Source organism: Plodia interpunctella, chromosome 21 (assembly GCF_027563975.2).
Source record: "Plodia interpunctella isolate USDA-ARS_2022_Savannah chromosome 21, ilPloInte3.2, whole genome shotgun sequence".
Classification (NCBI taxonomy): Eukaryota; Metazoa; Arthropoda; class Insecta; order Lepidoptera; family Pyralidae; genus Plodia; species Plodia interpunctella.
Genome location: NC_071314.1, coordinates 4831417 through 4854192, shown reverse-complemented (window position 1 = coordinate 4854192; position 22776 = coordinate 4831417). Strand labels below are relative to the sequence as shown.

General features: G+C 33.9%; 1 protein-coding gene across 4 annotated transcripts in view; it reads right to left on the bottom strand.

The window, feature by feature from the left end:
• Lim1 (LIM homeobox 1) overlaps nt 1–22776 on the bottom strand; it is a 56636-nt gene that overhangs the window by 26141 nt on the left and 7719 nt on the right. For all 4 annotated transcript variants that reach the window (XM_053761531.1, XM_053761530.1, XM_053761528.1 and 1 more), the window contains exon 3: nt 18638–18852. In XM_053761531.1, the coding sequence (XP_053617506.1) occupies nt 18638–18852 (215 nt within the window). The remainder of the gene's footprint in view (nt 1–18637; nt 18853–22776) is intronic.

The window sequence follows — 22776 nt, the reverse complement described above, 5'->3', positions numbered from 1 at the left end:
TTGTTGTTTGTTATAAATATCTGTTGCTTCTTAATATGGTATTTTCTTTGTTTACGTTTCTAATTTACAAACTTTCTGAGTGTGTATGTTTTGGGCAACAACCCAGTTTTTAATTGTAATGCTTTGTTTTGTGTAATGTAATGGCTGTAACATGTTTGACACACCTTATGAAATAAATAAAATAAAATAAATAAATATAGGTACAGTTAACTTCTTCAAGTTCTCAGTGGAAGCTGGTATTTTAATGATAGACACGGGCCATGATCAAGTGGTTATAATTTTTAGGGTAGATTAAGATTGTAGGTGTCATGTAGAGGCTTTATTATTATCAAATCTCGCAAAAACTTTATTTCGAAATGTCTAGTTTGTTATTATTATTATTCCTGAATTCTTTAATTCACTTAGTTTGTCTTTTAATTGCATAACTCACTGTCGTTTTTTTCTTTCTTACCATCTCACCCAGTTTATAATACGCAATTTTATTGTAATAATACTCGACACTGTTTTATGACCGTTTGTGTCAAATAAATTTTAAAAAATGTTGAATTTCATCTACTTTCGCTTGTCTTACGATGTTGAGATTTTCCACTGCGCTTCAGCTTTCATGATAATGCATAATGAGCATAATCTGAGGGTACACCCAGCATTTGACTAAGGTATACCTCAACGCTTTACTATACCCACGACCGATGACTTTTGATCACGAATGCAATGATCGGGACTCTTATTATAAGTATAGATTTAATGAAATATAATTTATGTAGTATATAACGCAGACCAACCAAAATAAAATAAATAATAAATATTCCTGGCGGCGAATAAAGCTTGTAACATTTTTTTTAACAGATCGTCTTCCAATAGAGTCTTGGCCTCGGCTAGTGTTGTATCTCACTTTATTTCACACAGTACATGTCCCACAGTACTCTTGCTATACAAACACTTGATGCACTCAGCGGTGTTAAGGGCCCTCCCCTGACCCTCTGTTTTGCCGACCACTTCAGGAATTATGGTAACGATATTCAATATTGATACACGACACTAAACTTATATGCGAAAGTGTACAAAGACACTATTAAAGGAAGCAAATAATTTTTTGTTCTGTTCCCACAGATACTACCGGACTCTCAACCTGAGCAACTGAAATAGATTGACTATTATTCATTTTCAATGAGCTATTTCCTGTCAAATCAAATCACTGAATAATTTTATGATTTATTTATATTTCAATTAATAATTCTAAGTTGTAATATGTTTAGAAGAACATATTCAGTTCAACCACCTACCTTATAATAACCTAGGTATATTTAACATAGAACACGTAATGTCGTAATGTCGATTGTCAACAAGAGAACGCGTTATATAATTTCCTACTATACTATAAATGTTGTAGTTTGGATGAGAGTATGTTTGTTAAACAATCACGTAAATTATACGAATATTTTGAAGTATTTAATTTGATTTCAATATAAAAATGTCAAATACAAAGATTTTTAGCGAAAATGCTGGCTATTGTTAGCAAGCGCCCCAATTCTAAAATCAATTTTTAAACGTCCCAAATAAACGAATTCTTTTGTCCCACGAGCGACAGCCCTAATCGAATTTTGGCGGGAAAACGGTCTATTATTGTTGTTGAATTTCAAACGTGGAACGTTTCCCTTTGAAGTGGAAAATTCAAAATTGTGCGGCTTCTTTATGTGAAATTGTAAATTATCTACACCAATTCCAATTTTAAAAATAATTAAATTGAACTGGCAATACGGGTTCATTTTTCAAATCTTTACAACAGGCCAACGTCAATAATGTTTAAAATCCTTTTCCAGTAACTACGTACCTAGCCAACCAGATTTTTTTATTTAACAGTTTAAAAATTAAGTATTTTTTGTTTAATAAAATCAACAACTTTCAGCCAACCATAAAGTGTAAATGTAATGGTTATTGCTAAGCTCATGCATGTAATAGACTCAGTTGAAAATAACAATAAGATTATGGTAATAGCCATAACATACGTACATATTATTTCAAAATTGCTCGATAAAGTCGTTCAAAAGTAAAAACACTATTTAAATATACCTACATTACAGCATCGAATCCACTTAAATCATGTTACACAACAATTACGAGCTATTAACAATTCAATCAACTCTACCTGTGAATTAAAAATAACCTAAAAATGTTCCTACTTTTATCTTCAAATCTATAACAACGCATTAGTGTAGAATTGGCTATAAAATCACAGTTATTTCGTATTATGGCGTATTAAAGTTAGTAATAGCGTGTTTACGGGCAGACAACTCAAAATGTAAAATAAGAATCGGCAAGATAAGGATCTAAGGACATAAAAGATATGGGAACCGGCGGCGGTAGCCTTCTGTATAGTTATGTACGCCCATATGTATCGTCTGCGTAGAATGAAACGCACGCACACGTGCGCGCAGGGCACACATGAAAGGGTGTCGCACGCACACACAGAATAGCCGGCTTTGATTGGCGGCTGCGGCGGCGACGGCCACGCCCTCTTTTATCGACGTGCGCGGCGGCGTGCGTGCAAAACCTCCTATATGAAGAATGCCTATGGAACTGAGCCATGGAGTCTTTGAAACGACAATTGCGTTGGTTTCTAGTCTATGGGATAGCTCAGTTATAAGAAAACACCCAAGCAATTGTTTTTTTTATTATTTTTTACTATAAGTTCTACGAACTTCGAATTATGCTAAATCCGACGTTTTTTTGTGAATGAAATGAATCATATATAGTAGTTTTCGTTTACTGTTAAGTAATTTGTCAATTTGCTAAAAAGAAATAACATTGGAATTTGTAATATTTTACTGGGTAATCATAGTTTAATAAAATTTTATGGAATAATAACGAATATAAAAAACCCTAAGCAATTTTCCTTCCAGAGCAAGATTAATTTTCTTTAGAAAACAAAAGAAAAATGTGAAGAAAATGTCAACATTAATTTTCTTTAGAAAACAAAAGAAAAATGTGTAGAAAATGTAAAAGTAGTTTGCGCTATAAAAATACAAACTCGTAGCTTGCTACGACCGCTACGAACAGCTACGACTACGATCTACGAAATTTGCTACACATTGCAACAAAAAAAAATCTAACTTTTTATTAAGTAATAAAAGAACTTACATATTATTGTATGTTGAATTCAAGTAATACAATGCCGTTATTATATAACTAGATATAAATAAACATCACAAAAATTTTGGACATAATTAATTCTGTCTTCACATGTTACCCAACCCTCAATCTCATTACTGTTAATAATAACCCTGTCAAATTCAGATGTAGCAACACACCTATCACATACCTACCGAAATTCCCAGGTTAACAACGTCTAGTTCGCGTGACCTCTGCCACCGTATGGCTTTACAGTAATTACTTTTTGAGTTAAAGCAATGGGGCGGGTCAGGTTATGCTGGTGACGTGTCTGGCCTAAGCTAGGGCTGCGACAAAGGCAGTGGTCGTGACTTCCCCAGGTAGCGGTGGGAGGGTAGGGCTGTACAATTAAAAAGCTAAGAGAGCATGAGTCGAGGTTTTACTACGTTTTGATTCGCGGCGCCTCCGCGGCGGCTGTAGGATGACTGGCAACTTTTTGTTTTTTAATTTTTAATTTTATTTTATGCCAGCCATTTATGTGCGTACTATAAGTGAAGGGAAAATTAAATACTAAGAGAAGTTTTATGAACACTTATTTTAAAACAGGATCATTAATTTAAGAAAATCTCTCAAATAAAATTAAATTACCATGTGAAGCAATGAAAACGTATAATATTTCTAGGCTAACGAGAACCTTACTGTGTGTGTATTTACGTACTTATATTTCAAATTAAAGAATTAAAACTGCTGCTTGTTAATAAATGGGGCATAAGATAAATACCTAAATGGATAAATAAAGTGATGTTTCAAAATTATTTTTTTATATTTATATTGAAGACTAATCGAGATTCACAGATTTTTTTTTGATTGTTTACTTATTATTAATAAAAAGCATTACAACGAAAATGTTTTTTGGTAATACAATAACTTTAGTAATAATAGGTTATATAACGATTTAGGAAACTAAATATTCATTCGGCTCCGGCGCGCAAAAAAGCAATAATTTCATATTTCTACCACGTGTTTGAGGTTTAAACTTGTCAAATTAGGTAGGTAATGTACGAACAGATCAAAGTTTTGGGAGAAAATTAATTTGAAATTTACTGTGGAAATTCAATTTTAAATATCAGTTTATTATATGTTTAACGTAAACAAACGTAACGGATTTAATTTTTATTTAAAGTACTAATCAAACAATATGAATTTTGTTATTTAAATAACAAGCGCAATTACAATAACTACAATAACACACATGTAAATTTTTTTAGAAAACTCGACCAGTCCGATTGTTCCGTCATATTGCGTCGACGCAAGACAATGCAGAATTATATGAAGTTTCGACTTTAGTACTTCGACATACGGCGAATGTCAAAACCTACTTACAGTAAACAAGGGAGCAGCAACGCGCTACGTCGACGCAACGGAGCAATGTATTCTTATAACATAATAATAATGCCACGTTAGAATAGTATTTAACAGAGCATGCATGGAGGCGAATGATACTGCAAACCTGCTTTTGGAGTTGCACACTGATTTGTTGATAACTCGTGTATGAAATGGAGAAGACAATGGCAAACCACTCCATTAATAGTGCCAAGAAAGTTGTTTCATTCCACCTAACGACCACGACCCTCAACCACGAGGAAACGCGACTATGAAGAAGACCCAAAGAATAGGCGTCCGTGAAAGAATAGCTGTGAAAAATTGGGTCGAAATTATTTTTTTACGCCTTGACCTCATAACGAGGCATGATTTGTGTATTTGACGTGTAAGTATTATGTATAATCGCTCAATTTGTCAGTTTGTTTATGCCTGTCGAGAGAATATACTACCGTTGTCTGCTATGAGTTATTGAATACGTAATATTTCAAGTTAGTCAAGCCTAAATTACAAAAAGAAGTGTGATATGTTATATTAGAGATTTTCGGCAAGAGATGAATTATGCGTCAATACTGGCGCCTGATTCTTGTGCGGTCTAAAAAAGTTAACGTTCGATTTATAATTTGTTTTTTTCGATGTTTTTTTAAATTCACAGTCGAAAAAGTACAATCGATCGATGCGTTCGGTCAAATGTTTTTATTATTAAATACTGAGAAAAAAGAAACTCGAGAAAACTAGAAAAATTGACGGCTCAAACGTAAAAAATTTGATTGCTTAAGTACGCACCAAAATTCTTTGAGTTTATTCGTTACCACACTAATATACACATTTTTGAATAACTATGTTAATTAACGATGTTTGATTTGATGCAATAACGATCATTAATTCAATCATATAAACGAAAATAGAAAACATTTATTTTTACACTATTTATTTATTATAAGAATGATGACTTCCAAGCAATGGGAGTATATAGAAGTCAGATGATTGCTGTAAAAACTCTCATTTAAAACAAATGTCTACCAGAAGCCATTAGCAGAGAGATATCGATCACAGTGCACTGAAGTCATGGCTTATGGCCATCATATATCCAAGCGCGAAGGAAATGTCAGATTTACTAGTTCGCATTCTAGTAACGGGTTCTTTTGAGAAATTGAAGAAATTTAAAACTGTAATTAAAATCCACGGTTCATTTATTAACTGCCGTCACATCGGCTCTCTTTAAAGAATATCATCATCATTTCAGCCTCTTTGTACGCTGAGCATAGACCTCTCTTTGCGTAAGCCAACCTCCTCTGTGCTGTGCCTCTCTTATCCATATAGAAAAAAAAACCTATATAAGAAGATATATATATATATATATATATATATATATATATATATATATATATATATATATATATATATATATATATATATATATATAAGAAGGGATCGAAACAACGATAATTACAGTTTATCACGTATTTTATTGCCTCATTTTACTTACTGTTGAAAGATATTAATGTATTTTATAAACAAATCTATCGACCTGGAACAGAAAATTTTAGTCTGACAAAATAAGACAGAACGCAATCAAACAAAAAGTAAAGAAACTCCATAAGATCAACAAAAATAAAAATAAATGAGAAACTATTTTACAAACTTACATATCCTACAACTATCATTATTTACTTATAAAAATATTTATATAGTAGTTAGTTAGTTTTCTGAACCTTAGTATAATATGTACAATTTTAATTCCAGATTTTATATTTGAAGAATGTTCTCGAAAAATAAAAAAGATCCAAAATGATGGGAAATGGTAAAGATGATGAGAGGTCACAAATATTTAATTTATCAAGATGCGGATAAGTTTTAAAGATACTTAATTGACTAATTATTAGATAATCAGTTTGCTTGGCATTCAGAGAAGAATCAAATTAATCCTAAATATATTTCTAAAACTCAAAATGTCCAAAAAATTCTACATTAAACTAATACATTATCGCCAATATACCTTTATAAGGTATATTTTTGTCAAAAAAAATCAAGCTGTTCAAATTCCATTGCCAAGCAAAAACCTCCCCTAATTTCCTCCACGAATTCCAGTCTGTAAGAAAATACTGATATTTTCTTGCAATTTTTAAAAAAATATACATTTAAAAAGTTAGGTCAACGTCATTTATAATGATAAAATAAAAGGAGAATAAAATCAATATTCTCAGAAGCACAATGGCATACAAAAGTGAATGACACCCGACACTCAATCCAACGCTTGTTCAGTCAAAACGCGCCATTCATACACAAAACATATGCTAACAAACCGACCATAGCATTATTCAAGTTAACCTTAACACTTTAATTGCCTGAATCGGGAATCGAACCCGTGACGCCTCATTTCACTCCACTTCCTCAGTTGCAATCACTGAAAAATCAACCTTAATTTCCTCGAAACAGAGTTCAGATATGAATATTCTTCAATTGCAGTCTTAATTGGATCAATTACATTGTAAACATCTTATGAAATTTCTCATAAACAATCGAATTTGGACCTAGATTCGTCAATCATAAAGTCAAAAATGTAATTGATAGTAGGAAGAATGCGAAATTTTTGATTTTATAACCTGTAAGGGAAGTCAAGAGTGAAGTGAAGGTAATTGCTAATGAAGCGATCGACGATCAAACTACGATGCGAATCTGTATTTATTTTAGGCCCGATCAAGTGGCGGAGGCCGTAGAGCGTAAATTCTCTGCGAAGAAAGTTTTTGATTCAACGCGCCCGCAATGCATCGGTAGTTCGATGCTAAAGAAACAAATAAAAATCACATTTTTGAAACGTCCAAAGTTCTCAGGCTACCGATTCGGACCTCCAAAATTTTATTGTTTCGAAAATTTTACAACCGCACTAAATCATAATTTTCTGCGAAACGTCAGGGTCGTCAGGAACAATATTAAAATGCCCGTAGTTATTTCTATCCTTCGATTAGATCCATTTATAATTAAACTGCCGTTCTAAGAAAAGATTTATGTCTTCGAAACTGCTTTATCACTTTCCCAGCCCGAAATCATGATAGACGATCGCTTTATCCAGCTGTTTTTATGTTGTATGTAAATACATGGAAACAACAATAAAAAAGCCGCAGCAATATTAATAATGCGAAATAAAAACAAAAAGGCTATTCAAAAATCGAACGGCGGGAACGAAACGTCCATAGACAATAATGGAAAGGAACAAAGAAGTAAAAAAGCGGGAAGAAACCTGTCGACGCCATGTTGTGTGGTACTCGGCCTTCACGCCTCGGCCGCCGAAGATTATCTTTCGAAAAAAGAACCGAACGGGAGGCTTTTCGATTAAATAACAAAGGTCTTATACTCGTGTTCATTTCACGGCGCTATCGCCTCTCATTGCTACTGATTAAGGATTACATTCGCGTGGTGTGCATCATCGTGATTTCTTTTGTTGTGGCTGAGGAGAAAGAGCCTCGTCACCGTGCGCCTGCGCCGTCGCTGATGACCTGTCAATTCCGTCGTGTACGGCCGTCGAGAAAAAAGTGACATTAGAGTGGCCATCTATTATTTTGACTTTATGTGGGGAGATGGAGTTGAGATTAATCATTTTGCCCCGGCCCTTTTAATTATACCGCATTCAACTGGTGAATGGCTTTGTATATTGTATGCTTCTACTGTTCAGTAGGTGTTATCATGTCTATATATATTCATATACATGTATTGTATTTTTTATTTATATTACAATAACTAAAAAATAGTAGCTCTTATCAACTTGTATTCTGCCGTTATTTTTATGACTTCCTAATCTTTAAAAAAAATTTATACACTGATTTAATATGCATAGGTATTAACTTTTATCAATTTTTAGAAAAATTTCAAATTTAATACATCACGATTACAATATCCTTTGTTATTATAACATTATTATTAATCGCATACTTAGGTATAAAAGATTTACGAGTAGCTCGACCCTGGAATTCCAATTGCGTGGAAAGAAACGTTTTTATTGCTATAAAAGGGAATTACGTAAAACATTAGATTTATCATGCAGTCGGTCGGCGGCGGCGCGCGGTCGATTCGCCATGGTGCGTGTTGGCTGCGCGCGCGCCGTTTCTTGTGCCTCATTGTGCGATTTCGTATGCTCACCCGTCATTAGTGTCAAGAATGGTATGTGACAACTTGTTCACTGTCGTTTTGTTCGTGTTAACATGTTTGGCAATATTTACATGTCTGCCATTGTTCATTTCATTTTACGTTTTGTTCTAAACGTTTTAAGATAAAAATGTTGCTGACGTAAGACGTACCTTATTATTTTTAGTTAATCTTTTGAATAATCCGAACGCAAAAACGTGAAAATTATAGAAACCACAATGGCAAAAGAGAACAGATTTATCAAACATAAAGTTACAAATACGAGCATGATAATGAGATTAAAAATTACACAGAAGGCACATTCATTTGACAAACGTGAAATCTAGTAATGTACGAGATCATCACGAGGCAATCTCGCGCCGTCCGACGCCAGATGTAGAAACAAATAGATATAAGCCACCGCACACCGGCTCAGGCGCAATCACGGAGGGTCACGATCTGCGGTCACGTAGCTCCCACTCCCATCGCTGGATATTTTTTCTTTTTCTTTTTGTTCTGTTCTCGATGTGTGGAATCAACGTTTTGAAAGCGATTTCGTACTGGCCGTTAAGAAAAACTTTATTTTTCAGAGTTAAATTGGAATCATAAAACATTGAATAGGTGAATGGAACTGCAGGAACAATGAACTGTCATGGACTAATAAATGGATGGAACATCAAGTACAAATCAAGATGGTCCATCGGACTTTGTCTATGGTAGGACTTATACGACCTCCATCAAAAACCTGAAAAGAAGTCCAAAGGGGAATATAGATTTTATTTTTTTATTATAAAAGGAGAATTGGCCCGAAATATAAAGTCCAATAGGCTGCTTAGGTATTACTGACAAAACAACACAAAATCTTTCGTTCGTCAACTGATGTAAGTGGTATCGATGTCAGATGCATTTTAATGCCATACAAATGTGAATGAATGTTGTGCTTGAATGAATGTCACAAAAAAATACGCATAATTTCGCGTGAATATGGAAATTTATTGAAAAAACCGCGCGCCGCATACCAATTGATCACAATACAAGATCGTTGCAACAAGCAGTAATTTATTACATTTTTTAATCACAACGATAGAATCATGTTGATCATTTTAATTATATTCATCGATGATTTTATCTGTATAAGTTACTAAATAAAATATGGTATACTATCCAGCAACAAAGTTGCCAGCATTTTTAAAGTTAATCTCCGCCACACCGTACCGTGTCTAGTTAAGAATGTATTTTAGGTATATACTTAAAGTATTTACAGTCTCATCTGAGTATTGATGATAATTGTCCATCGATAAACATTCAATATAGAAGAATGCCAATTTATGTACCGAAAAAATGTCATTGATACCTGGGCCCTATTCAATAAAGAGTATACAAGTCGACATTTTTTGTAGAAATCTGACAAATTTCTAGAGTTTAAATACAAAAGCAGTTTAATAATCGTTTACATATGTTAAAACGCCCGTAGATTTTACAAATATTTTGTACCAAACATGCCACCCGCCCGTAAGAGTGATGATGAGACGGGTGGCAACCCGTCTCATCACCACTGTTCAATTTAAAACTTAAAGCATTGAAAATAACTTCATTCTATAAAAAGATTAGTAAGATTTTCTACTCAAACCTAGACATAAACGAGTAAAACTGGGAAAAAGACAGTACTTACTACCACGTGGTACTAAGTACGCTAGGAGTGAAACCACACAAAACAAACGAAAACCAGTTTCCTCAAAATCTTTGTAGACTTGATATATTAGTTTTTTCGATTCGTTCATTACACTACAATAACGAGGGTATCGATAAATAATCGACACTTGGGCTTCGCGCGGCTGTCGCAGGGGGGCCCAATTACGCAGCGCCCCGTTGGGCCCTTTGCGGGCCCGACCTGGGCCCACGACCCAAGGTATTAATCAGGACGATTAATGAATAAAAAACAACTGTGAAAGGGTTTTGTTAGTTTCATATGCATATTATACACGAAATATCAAGGCCCGTGCGCTTGTTTGGAAGATGAAATTAAACCTACAAGCAGACAGACTTTAGCTGTTTATAAGTAGGTATCATTTTAGCAATAAGTCACCATAAACGTGTAATATTTTTAATGTGGAAAATCCAGCCCGTAACTCCTCACGTAAAAATAATACAAAAACTTATTTAAACAATTCAATAAAAAACATTCTAACCAGTAAGTACCTACCTACATTGTTACTGGCAGGTTGGAAATAGAAAACAAGATTCAAAATAGAAGTTACGCAGTATTTGCCTGTAGGAAACTGGTACAAAAGAAACCAAAAACAAAAGTTAAATTTCCGCTTTCTTTTTTTTTAAGTTGTGAAATTGTCGTCGATGTTCGGATTGCGACCGAGACCGTCCCTTGAACCCCGCGTGGGTGGGTACTGGGAAGTAAGAACTGAAGGGGGGAGAAACGACTTTGCAAGGGTAGATAAGGAAATAATATTTCCTTTACAGCCTCCTTCGCCCGTTCGTCGACTGCTTTTTGACAGATATAAAGAAGCATATAACGATCGACTGTAGTTAAACATTGAAATGTATTTGTACTGTAATAATATTATTTGAAAATAAGTTACAAGAAACTTTATAGTCACAGTTATTTCTAACTTAAATATACTACGATAATATAATACGACTAGGTGAAAATAAAGACAAATATATTTTTTAGTACATTTTATAAATAAAGACTTCGGGTTCGATTCCAATAGCGGAAACATCGAACACGTTGTACAAAGTCTAAACTGTAACATTACGATACGATAGGTATAACATTACGGTAAGATTATTAACCCACAAGGTTCTCATATTTATATGGTCATATCGTACGGCCCGTTCCGCAAATACTGGCCACATCAATTTCACGCCATTTACCTGTGCACAATACGCGCGCGTGAAAGAAAAATTATAATTTGAAAATGGAATAAAAAACATTGGCAACAACGTTAACGGCGACACGAAAGTAAACACGAACTTGGAATGGGTAAATAAAAATAATTCGGTTCAATTAAAGTTTGAATTAAGAATACACAAACACAAGTTTTGACTAGACAAATAAGTGGTTTTGGAATTCATTTTATAAGTGTCAAAAATAGGCATTCCAGTCTCGCGTCTCTTGTCCCAGTCCTGTAAGGAATAAAGAAAATACATTTCGGTACGAAGAAAATACATTTTCATAAATCATAAGTACTTATTTATAAATGCTCACATAATAGACATACACAATTTCGAAACAACAGGAAACATTATTCCACTTGGTAATATAGACAATTAGCTTCCTCAACCTCTGGGTTTGACAACTAACAATTACTAATAAACCCTTCAAAAGGCAAACCGACCAAATTACGCTAAACACCGGACTTTAACCCTCGAAAAGTCACCGACAATTACAGTTAATAAATAATAATTTCAATAATAAGCGTGTACAAAAAGTATGGATCATCTCCATACTATGTTGACCCATTTGAGAACTAGCAGCGGTTGTGATATTTAAGAGCGATGTTGAGAATCAGGGGTCAAAATAATTTGGTAGCGCTTACAAACGCCGCAATGTCCATTGTTAGATGAGCTATCCTGAAGGTATATTCTCACTAAGATCAAGGGTCTTAAGATTTTGGTGGTTTTTTAAAACACCGCGCACGTCCCATAATGGTGATCGGCAACAATCGCGCGGCACTAGCGATTATAACGATTACTGTCGATAACTTGTATCGACACCGGCTATTTGGTTAGTCGCTCGATTATCGATAATTTGCCCCGAGGGACGCTCCTGCCGTTGTAAATCGTTGACCGATTAGTTTTTTTATCGTCTTCGTTTGTGATCTGGGGAATTTCTTATTCTACTATTTCACCTGTTGTACGAAACATAATCGCAAAACAGTTAAAAAACACTTTTGTTCTACCACATTTTGTCATAAATGGTCACTTAATTTTTGACTTACAAACGTTTTCAAATTTTAACAGATAACAGAAAAGATTCAATATAGCAAAGAAATAAGTACAAAAATAATGTAAACCGTTTTATTAGAGATCACGAATGCAACTAAATTTAGGTGGCAAAAATGATTTGGTACCAACGCGGCAATTATAGTCCCAGGTGGTACGAAAAGAGCGAATAAATTCTTTGTTCATTTCACACGGGATGGCTGCAATAACTTTATTATTATCGAATAAACAGCTAAAACTTGGCGTTCCGGCGCATCGAAACGTGTTTTACTACCAATAATTCTATTCCACGAGTCCATATAAAATAGAAACTCAGGACTCTCGAGCTTTCAAAAACGCTACATTAAAACGTCATAAAACTGAAACATAAACGTTTAGTACGGCCGGTTTACGAGCACGCTACCTATCGATCGTTTTTAACGATAAATAAAAATTAATGGACGCACATAGCATCTCAGTGGCTGGGTGGAGAGATGTTACTGGCGAAAATTAACATCGAAGAGACTAGAAGGGAATCAAATTCTGGAGGCGTTTTTTGGAGCAACCGTGCGAGCCAAATAATATACGTAGTCTTAACTAACTTACCATTTTCCAAAGTCTAATACCAGCTCCACACTGTCGCCGAACTCAAGACACATGCAGACGTGAATGCGTGAACATTGCGTAGTTAGTACGAGTGATTTTATTTACTGCAAAGTAAAACCAACAATGTATAGGTACCGAATCCGCTAAAGTTTGGCAAACTGTTTGGCGGTAGTGTGAGGCCGGCATAACATTGTTTAGGTTTAATTGAGTATCAAATTTTATATTCCACTTATTCATGTATCTAGACGGGGATAATTAAACATTTATGAATACCTGACTTTGATAAGTCATGAGGTAGGAACACTAAATCAATTTCATCTTTCAGACAAAAAAATATTATGTACATAAAAATCGTATAAGTATCCGTTTCAGAAGTACGTTACACGTTACAGATACGTTAAACTTAATTAACACCCCTCTGTTTGCAACGAGTGTTGACAACATAACTTTCATCTGAACACTCTGTACTTAGCTTATCCTTATTCTGAATCCAATCACTTCCACATTTTATATTATGGCATCTTCTAGTAAGTATAAAGTTTCATCTCTTCTGCACCGATCAATACGACCCATGCTAACGGTACGAGAAAATTCTATAGGGCCACATATCAAAGAGTTACCTTCATACTGCGGTCCTATTCAAACTCAATAGAGCTATATCCGAGGTAATGTCCGATTGTAATCCTAAGAGCTAAACGTAACAATATGACGCAGCTTCAGAAGAATTTGTAGTTATATCTAAATATGAGAAAATTTACCTTATCCGATCCTGGTCAATTTTAACAGAGCGCAAATAAAATATTTTTTCTAAACTCTGGATCTCACGTCGAACAACGATAATATTTGTCAAATCGTGTAGGAATTTTGGTGCATAAATTCCTTAAACGCTTTGATGCTGCGCCGAAGGAAAGTTGTACATATATATACATGACGCCAGAAAACATAATCCAGTTTTTAATAGTTTCGTAGTACAAAAGCTAGTTAAGTAAATACAATGCTTTACTGGCGTGGAAATCGATTTCACGAAATGAAAACATTTTGGGAAATAAATGACATACCATTTAAGAAATATTCAGCTAGATTATTATTGAAGATACTTCACAATGTCCTAACTGGATCACCGACGGATGTTAAATCTCACCCACCGCCCCCCCATCCCCACCCCTAACGCCCGCGCCATTGGGAACGAAATGGAATTCTATCCGAGTCCTCCATTCCACGTCGTTCTCTACGAGACTGTACATAGCTATAACATCTCTTCAACGCAGTCCTTAACACCTACGAATAAAGTTGAAATTGAAAGGGAATTCCGTTTTGTTTACGTCAAAAAAGTTGTGTTTTTTGCTACGGTTGACATTTGTGTTGGTCTGTGAATACTTTTACGGAAATAGTTTTGTTGTCGTACCGAAATTCCAAACATTAGCACGGATTAGTTTGAGCAAACTTTTGTTGTCCTTTGTTTTGTTCTGTCATAGTTCGTGTCTAGACTATTGTAAATTTTGCAAAATAAAATCTTAATGCAGAAGTTGATACGTCACAGTAAAACTTTCCTAAAATTATGAATGAAACAAACAAACACACAAGTTAATAATCAACAAGTGTGCAGGTTTCCTCACGATGTTTTTCCTTCACCGGAAGCAAGTGATGATCTATGAAAACTACTATACATGAGTCAGATTGGTATACAAACTCATGTGGCACGAGTAGGATTCGAACCTGGGACCTTTCGATCCTCAGGCGGTGGTCTTAACCATTACACCATCACCGCTTCTACCTATCTGTTACATATGACATTATAATACAGTGAAAAACCATAATAGTACATTACTAATTCTGCATTCAGTCAAATAAAAAACAGAAAACTAGACAAATCTGTGGCAGAAACCATAGATAACTTAATTCCATTCCTTTTTTAGTCGTGGAAAATCGATAGATGCCCGAACAAGTACCAGGGGTACATAACCGCGGAGGCGGCAGAGCGTGCCGATCTGAAATAACAGATCTTCCTATCGGCTCCAGACAAACAGCCGGGAGCGCCGGGGTCCAACCCTACGAGAGCGATGTTATTAATACGGTATTAATGTCGATTTGCTTACAATGCTATCAAAATATATAGTCGTTTTTGTTATCGTAAGCTAAGTTCGTTACTAAAAGATTTTTTTAGATTGCTAAAAAAATCTTTTAGTAACGAACTTAGCTTAAATTGAAATTATATTAAGAAATTATTGAATTTCTTAATATAATTTCAATTTGGTATACGCGTGTCACACATGCTTAACATACACAGTTAATTTACTTAAACATGACATTGTTTTGAATTAAAACGCAATTTTTTAAAGCAAATCTTGAATACCGCTAAATATCTATAACATAAGCGAAAAAAGTAATTAATTTTGCCTTTTTTCCCACATACATAATTTATTATTAGGCCAGCAAAAAGTTCGCGAATTCATTTTTCGAACATTACTACGTATACGAAGCCGGCGCGTGCATTTGATTGATAAGCGTTATCGGCGCGCGTCAGGGGTCCAACAGACCCTCGCCTGTGCGACTCCGATACCGAACGAAAGGAGGAAATAAATATATACATATATTTATGGACTTTATCAGCCACGTGCGTTTCAAAGATGAAGAAAATGGAAAACAAAAAGATAGAATTTTAAAGCTGTTCTTCAGTGGTGTCAAAAACAAGAAAATCTGATTTACTTTTAATGTAAATTTTGAAATAAAATAAATCGGTTATAATAAATTCTCGATTAAGCAATATCTATTAGACGGGTTTCTATGAAAATGTATACACGGATATAATTATAACCTGTAATTTTTATCCCAAAATTCCCTTAAAAGCTCCGGTGCGCAGCAAGACTGGTTATAATTTTTCACTATTTGCTTTCACGAACTACAGTATAAAAGTATACCGTTTCTAGATATCGGATGTGAACAAATAATTGAAATGAAAATAATTTAACGGATTTCAAGTGGGTAATCACTTGTTGGTGTATTGCTTTAGAAAGCTGTACATATTTAAATATTTCAATTGCTTATTTACTTTGAATTAATTTATCTTCTAATTTCATGGATTAGAGTAACTGTATCTACTTCCATTTAAGCGTAAATTACCACTTAGAAAAATAATACATAGTTTTTCACCGTCATGTCATTTGGGATTGAGATTTTAGTGCGATACGGTAAAAATAAATTTTCACCATCTCAATATTAAGACAATACCATAAAAAGTGGTGCAATTTAGAATTAGCCGTATCAATAACCGCGTAAGCTTCTTAACCCCGAGGGCCGGGGTTCGGTTCCCGGTCTAATCTAGCAAGGGGTTTAGTTCAGCTAGTGGAAACAATTCCGTGTTTGCCATATCTGTATCATTTCGCTCACTGAGCATTAGGGGTGTGTCAAAGATGTATCTTCGCGTTTTCATGACTAAACATAAAAATAATTTCATTTTCATTTGGAACACAATTTTTATTTTTTTTTAGATCTTCTTATTATCACAAAGTAAATGAAAAATGTTAAGACAATTGTTCGTGTTAGAAAAAACATGAAATAAATAATAATTAGATTTATTATCATTCCATAAGCCTACATATTACGTAATCTTTTAAAATTTTAAGTAAATATAAGTAGTATAACAGTAGTTTTTTTTTACAATCAAGAAACGCTCTACGCCTTATATAAAAATCAGATAATAAAAACATTGTTTTTGTCCAATCGACAATGCCCATAAGTGCCTATTGGACAAGTAAACAGAAAACACGTTCAAATATCACGTGCTCGATCGCGCCGTTTTCCGCAACGTCGTTTATTTACCAACATCATTCCAGTCTAACAATGTCTAAACACAATTACGTTGGGCAAACACGGACGAGGCCGCGGGCGGGCACATGTTGCGGCCACTGTTGAACAAATATACACCCCATTGAAAAATAATCCGGGGAAAATCCTTTTATTGAGTAGTTTGTTCTTTTTTTAATGCTGGCTGGTTAGAAATTTTAAAATTTTTACGTCGATGATTTACCATCAAGTTTGAAAAATACATCTGAAATCTATTTAAGATATATATTTTTAAACTTCAAAATTCAAATACTGTCCTTAAGTATTAGAATACATATGTACGCTATTTGAATTTTGAAGTTTAAAAATGTCAGGAAGTAAAAAAAAACGTAAGTAATTAAAATTTGGATCATTTGTTTAATGCATTCATCATTAACAGCTCTCATTAAGCCCTATAACATTGTAATACTTAATATTCAAAGTTGACACGTACATAAGTTACAACTGAATATATCAATATTGAGTTTAGACTACACTACTACTAAAACCAGTCTTACTGGAACTAAATAACGGCCAAATATATCTCGTTTCTACATGTACTTCTACCAGTTTAAAAAATTACAAGCGAACGCCTCTGCTAGAGCCCTTCATAAACAGGGGATGATATCAATCCCCTCAATCAAAACATTGGGCTATCCCCATTCCAAGATTCAATTGTTCACCGAACTCACGACTTCTGCATTTCAACAATCCGTCAGTTTTTCTAACTCACGTCAAGGTGTTGTCGACAAAACAGTAAATAAAAAGTAAAAAAAGTTGTCTAAGGCACTACTGCGTGGAGACGTGGCTAATGTGTAATGCGGTTGACTTTTTGTCCGACGCCTTTTTTTTCCTTTTTTTTTTTCACTTGGATTCGGTTACGGTTCGTATTGATCGAAAACTCCGATTTCAAAATGGGTGCTCCGAGAGTTTTATTGTTGCCTCGATACGTTCTTAAACAATAAAAAACGCATTTTAAACTGAGAATGCAATTCTCACATGTCACGTTCGGAAATTGAAGGGGACGTGGTCGTGTTTTAGAAAAGTAATTATTCGACATCGATTGGGTTCGAGTGGAGGTGAGGACAATAAAAGACCTAATTTATTTTTTTCATATAGCAACATTGGATTTGATTGTGTACGTGATAGCGTATATCGATGTTTGATTGGACTTGCGTAAATAATGTCGGTTTGCGGACAAGAATAGTGCAATTTCAAAGTAATCTACATGTTGACTGAACTTATTTTGCGACATTGACCCGGATTGTCGCCATACGTGAACATAACAATTTCCTTTCTAATTTGAAAATCAGTTTAAGCACTTATTATAAGGAGGTATAAATAAGTAAAAAAATATTGGAACACGTTAGAATATTATACTCTAAGTTTTTGTTGTTACAGATACAAACTCACTACTAAACAAAAAGTTCAGAAAGATCTTCTGTAGAAATAAACTTTGTTTTTATAGAATACCTAAGTAAAGTCTTATAAAAAATCTGACCTGCAATTGGCGATGACGCAAATATTTCTCGATAAAAAGTGTTGCATTTGGTTTTTAGGAATTTGTAAAATTGATTCATCAAACAAAACAAAACACGCAGATTTTCCGCACTGGCCGGAAACAGAAAAAAAGATAGTGTCAGTGTCAAATGTCACTTACAATGCTGCGTCGTTGGCGCCTTTCCCGCCAAGTAGTCTTCTTTACATATGAACTTGTTGTCATCCAAAACATACAATTCTTCGCCGGTGGACAACTGCTTTCTGCAGACGAGACACGTGAAGCAGTTGAGGTGAAAGACCTTTTCTCTGGCCTTTCTGACCAGGTCCGATGGTGATATGCCATGTCCACAACCACTGCATTTGGTGCCATATCGCCTGTGGAGCAGATAAAAAGAAATATAGTATAAATAAATGGTCTTTGTCTTCTTCTTTTCGAGGTGAAATAGTAGAAAAATCATATTAATTTATACCATTACTGTAGCCAGAACAACTGTCTTTAGCCTCACTAAGGTATTTTCTGAGGGTCAATCTATGGTGCACGAGGAGGGGCAGTTTGGACTGGGGCAGTATGATAAAAGATGAGCCATGGATTCAATATTGCGTATGTACCCAATCACATCTTCAATTGGAGATACTTATTAGTCAGTTGTAATTATTAATGGGCATTTCATTATTTCTATGTTTAATCAAGATACATGAATGTTCAAGTATTTTATATTAAACTGTAAATAATTGTAGATGTTAACTAGGAGAAAGTCATATATGTTGTTCGCTTTTTTGGAAAGTTAAGAAATTATAAGTAATTGATGATTAATTTATGGTAATATCAAAAGCATATTACCAAAATAAGCTGTACACTAGGCACTACGAGTATATATTTTTTTAAAGTCTGCTTAAAATCCAACCTGCGAGATAAATGTAAATGACTGTTTCCTAAATTTCTGATGTATAAAGTAGTTGGTATTCCGAATAAATAACTGTAGGTAGGTAGTAGGGCACTTAAATAAAAATATTTAGCAAAGATTGACGAATATTGACCACACGTTGAGCTCGACGAATCGGTATGGCGTCGTTATGCAAATCATCCAAATGTCCAAAGAGGTCGATTACACGCATGCTGTTATTAAAAAAGTAGTAGCGCTCTAACGAATGTTCGATTTTAGAATTTATAGTGAGTGATTATTCGAACATTACCTACTAACATTCTGTGAGATTCTTCTGATCTTTGCGGTGTTTTTTTTTTAATTACTATGGATTGTAGGTCAACGGCAATCAGACGGCTACTGCTAAACGCGATGAGTTTTTTTAATGGCGGTGAGAATTCGTGTATCCATAAAATATGATATTAAAATAACTGTTCGACTTCTGTGGACCTATGATTTCTCATAGTTATGAAACTTCATTATTTTGCCATAATATCCTGTCTTTTATTTTATTTTACATAATTAATAGAAAATATTGATCATATTTTATATTCAAAGTGGTATTTAATAAATTCAAGTAATTACAGACAATACGTTCTTACTATATGGTTTCGCATAAACATTTTATTTATATTAATATGGACTGCATATACATAAATACTAACTTTTGACCTCGCAAATACTAGAAACCTTCTAAAACAACTAATGCAATTCAAAGTGAACTAATGAATGATAACGACTCTAATACACTATCGACGCTGTTTCATACATTATTATTTTTTAAATAAAAAATAACTAAAAACGTTAAAGGTTATAGACGATCTAGTAATTGAATTGGATAATATAGGTAAGTGCAATTTGCACATTTTTTTAATTTTATGACATCTAGTTATCCTGAAAATACAGGACGCGTCGATTTTCTATGATATACTTAAAGCATTTTACGACCATAAAAACCTTGTTTATTTTTTAACGAAAAATTCATGTTTATATTTTTTTACGTGAAATCCAAGAACATATTTAAGATATTTTCAAAAAAATTTTTTAACATGCCTATTTTGATTAGTTTTTTTAGAGGTAGCATGTGACCAAAAGCATTTTCTGCAAGAAATTCTTGCAGAAAATGCTCTTGGTAACCTGCTATTAAGACATTCTACAATTGCAAGTATGAATGAGATCTACAATGATGTATTGACATAGTGGGTGGCATTGCTTTTTGCGAGCAAACCTATTTAATGACTATCAGATTTCTATCATTAAGAACAAGCAAAAACTGCTCATCCGACTTCTTGATTCGAGGAAAAACGTGATAGTTTCATATGTATCATTAGACAAGGAGAAAAAATATTGCGACATGTAATGAAGCTCTATGAATTTATGAAGCAATACTAATATAATATTGTAACATAATATATAACCTACTAATATTATAAATGCGAAGGTTTGTGGGGATGAATATGTGTGTATGTATGTTTGTCACCTTTTCACGCAACATTGAATAGACCGATTCTCATGAAATTCGGTACACGGGTTACATAATCTGGAATGACACATTTGGCAATTTTTTCCCGAAATTCTGTTGTGTTGTATTGTTTTTGTTATATAATATAGATTATACACTTTAAAAAAATGAAATGAGCGGGTATTAATAAAGTAAGATGTTTATTTTAAGTAACGTTTGTACGAAAAAGACTACTTACATAAATTCGAACACAAAAAAGTCATACCACGTGTATTTATTCAGTAAACTACACAGAAACTGCACGTTATCTATTTTTTTATCATTTTATCATCACATTGAAATATTACCTGTGCCATTAGCATAAACGATGGAGGCCGTATGAATAAAACATAAACTCTGGTTGGTTTACAATAAAGATAGCATAGAAATGGCAGAAAACAGTAAATTTAAAAAAAGAATTGAACAAAATTCATCGAACATTAAATAAAAATGATTATTTCGATGGTCATGACATCGAAATTAATAACCATAACAACAGGACAGGGTAAAACGTTCTTTATTATGATACTGTAAAAAAGACAATTTTGAATGAATATCATGTTCTCAAAAGAGGCTTTATATTTACCATAGATAAAAGAAATATGATATTTATATTTACGTAAGCAAATAAGAAAATTATTAAATTGGTACTGCATATTTCAAATAAATTTCGTGAATTGGTTTGAAAAGAAATACTTAGAGTGAAATAATTATTTGTTAGACATATTGAAAAAAAAACCGACCTTAAATATTCATTTCGCTACAACTTTTGAACGGATGAACCGATTTTCATAAAATATGGCTAAGAACACTAGGGAAAAATAGATTCTATTACACAAAACTAAACGAAAATTTAGGGTTTATCCGTTTGGGACCTACGATGCCACAGACAGACACGTTAAACTTATAACACCCCTCTTTTTCCGTCGTAGGTTAAAAATAGTGCATTGCATTTATAATCATACATTTAATCATTCAAACTTTACCAAATTGGTACAAAGAGCAGATCATAATGCTAGAAGCATTCTGTGCTTACCTTATTTTGTGAATCTGCTTTTCATATCAACGAAGCCAATAAAAAATTTATATTTGGTTGAAATCCGAAGGGTTAACTAAGGCATTGATTGCATAGACAATATAATGAGTTATTGAGATTTATTACGCGCTTGCGTTGCTCAGTGACACGAGTGACACCAGATTACTTTTCTTTTTAATCCCCGACGCAAACAGATGTTATAAGATTTTAAAGTTTCTGTCTGTAATATCATAGGAACAAATATAGCAGATCTTAACAGAGCGTAAGTTAGTCTTGATTAAATGTTTGGAGTTTTAAATTTACTCGGATATTTTATATTATGTCTAGCTGTTGATGTCATTTAGTTATTATAAAGAATTTAAATTGAGAATTTAAAGCTATCAATATTAACATGAACCAAGGCAAATATGAGTATGCCCAGGCGCGGACCCAATATAATGCCGACTCCACACTATCACGGACATGTTCGCGGAATTTTGACGAATTCGGCATACATTGCTGGTTTGAGTTCCGGTTAATAAAAGCACTCCTACAAACTACGCAATGTTCATGTATTTGCGTCGGCATCTAAGTTCGAGGATAGTGTGGAGCCGGCATACGATGAGCTAGTTCGCCGCAAATACATTTATGCACAGATTTTACCCAGGGGTAAACCTATTTTCCCTACACCTGATGATGACCTTCAATCGGCCATATTTAAAGAAACTAATGATAAACTTAAGTTAACTTTTAAAGAAAAACTTTGTCTTTTATAAATCAGCTTCTCCTGATTGGAGCTTTTTAATGTCACTTTAATTTTGAGACATTCTATTTCATAGCGAGTTAAAAAAAAATGTGTT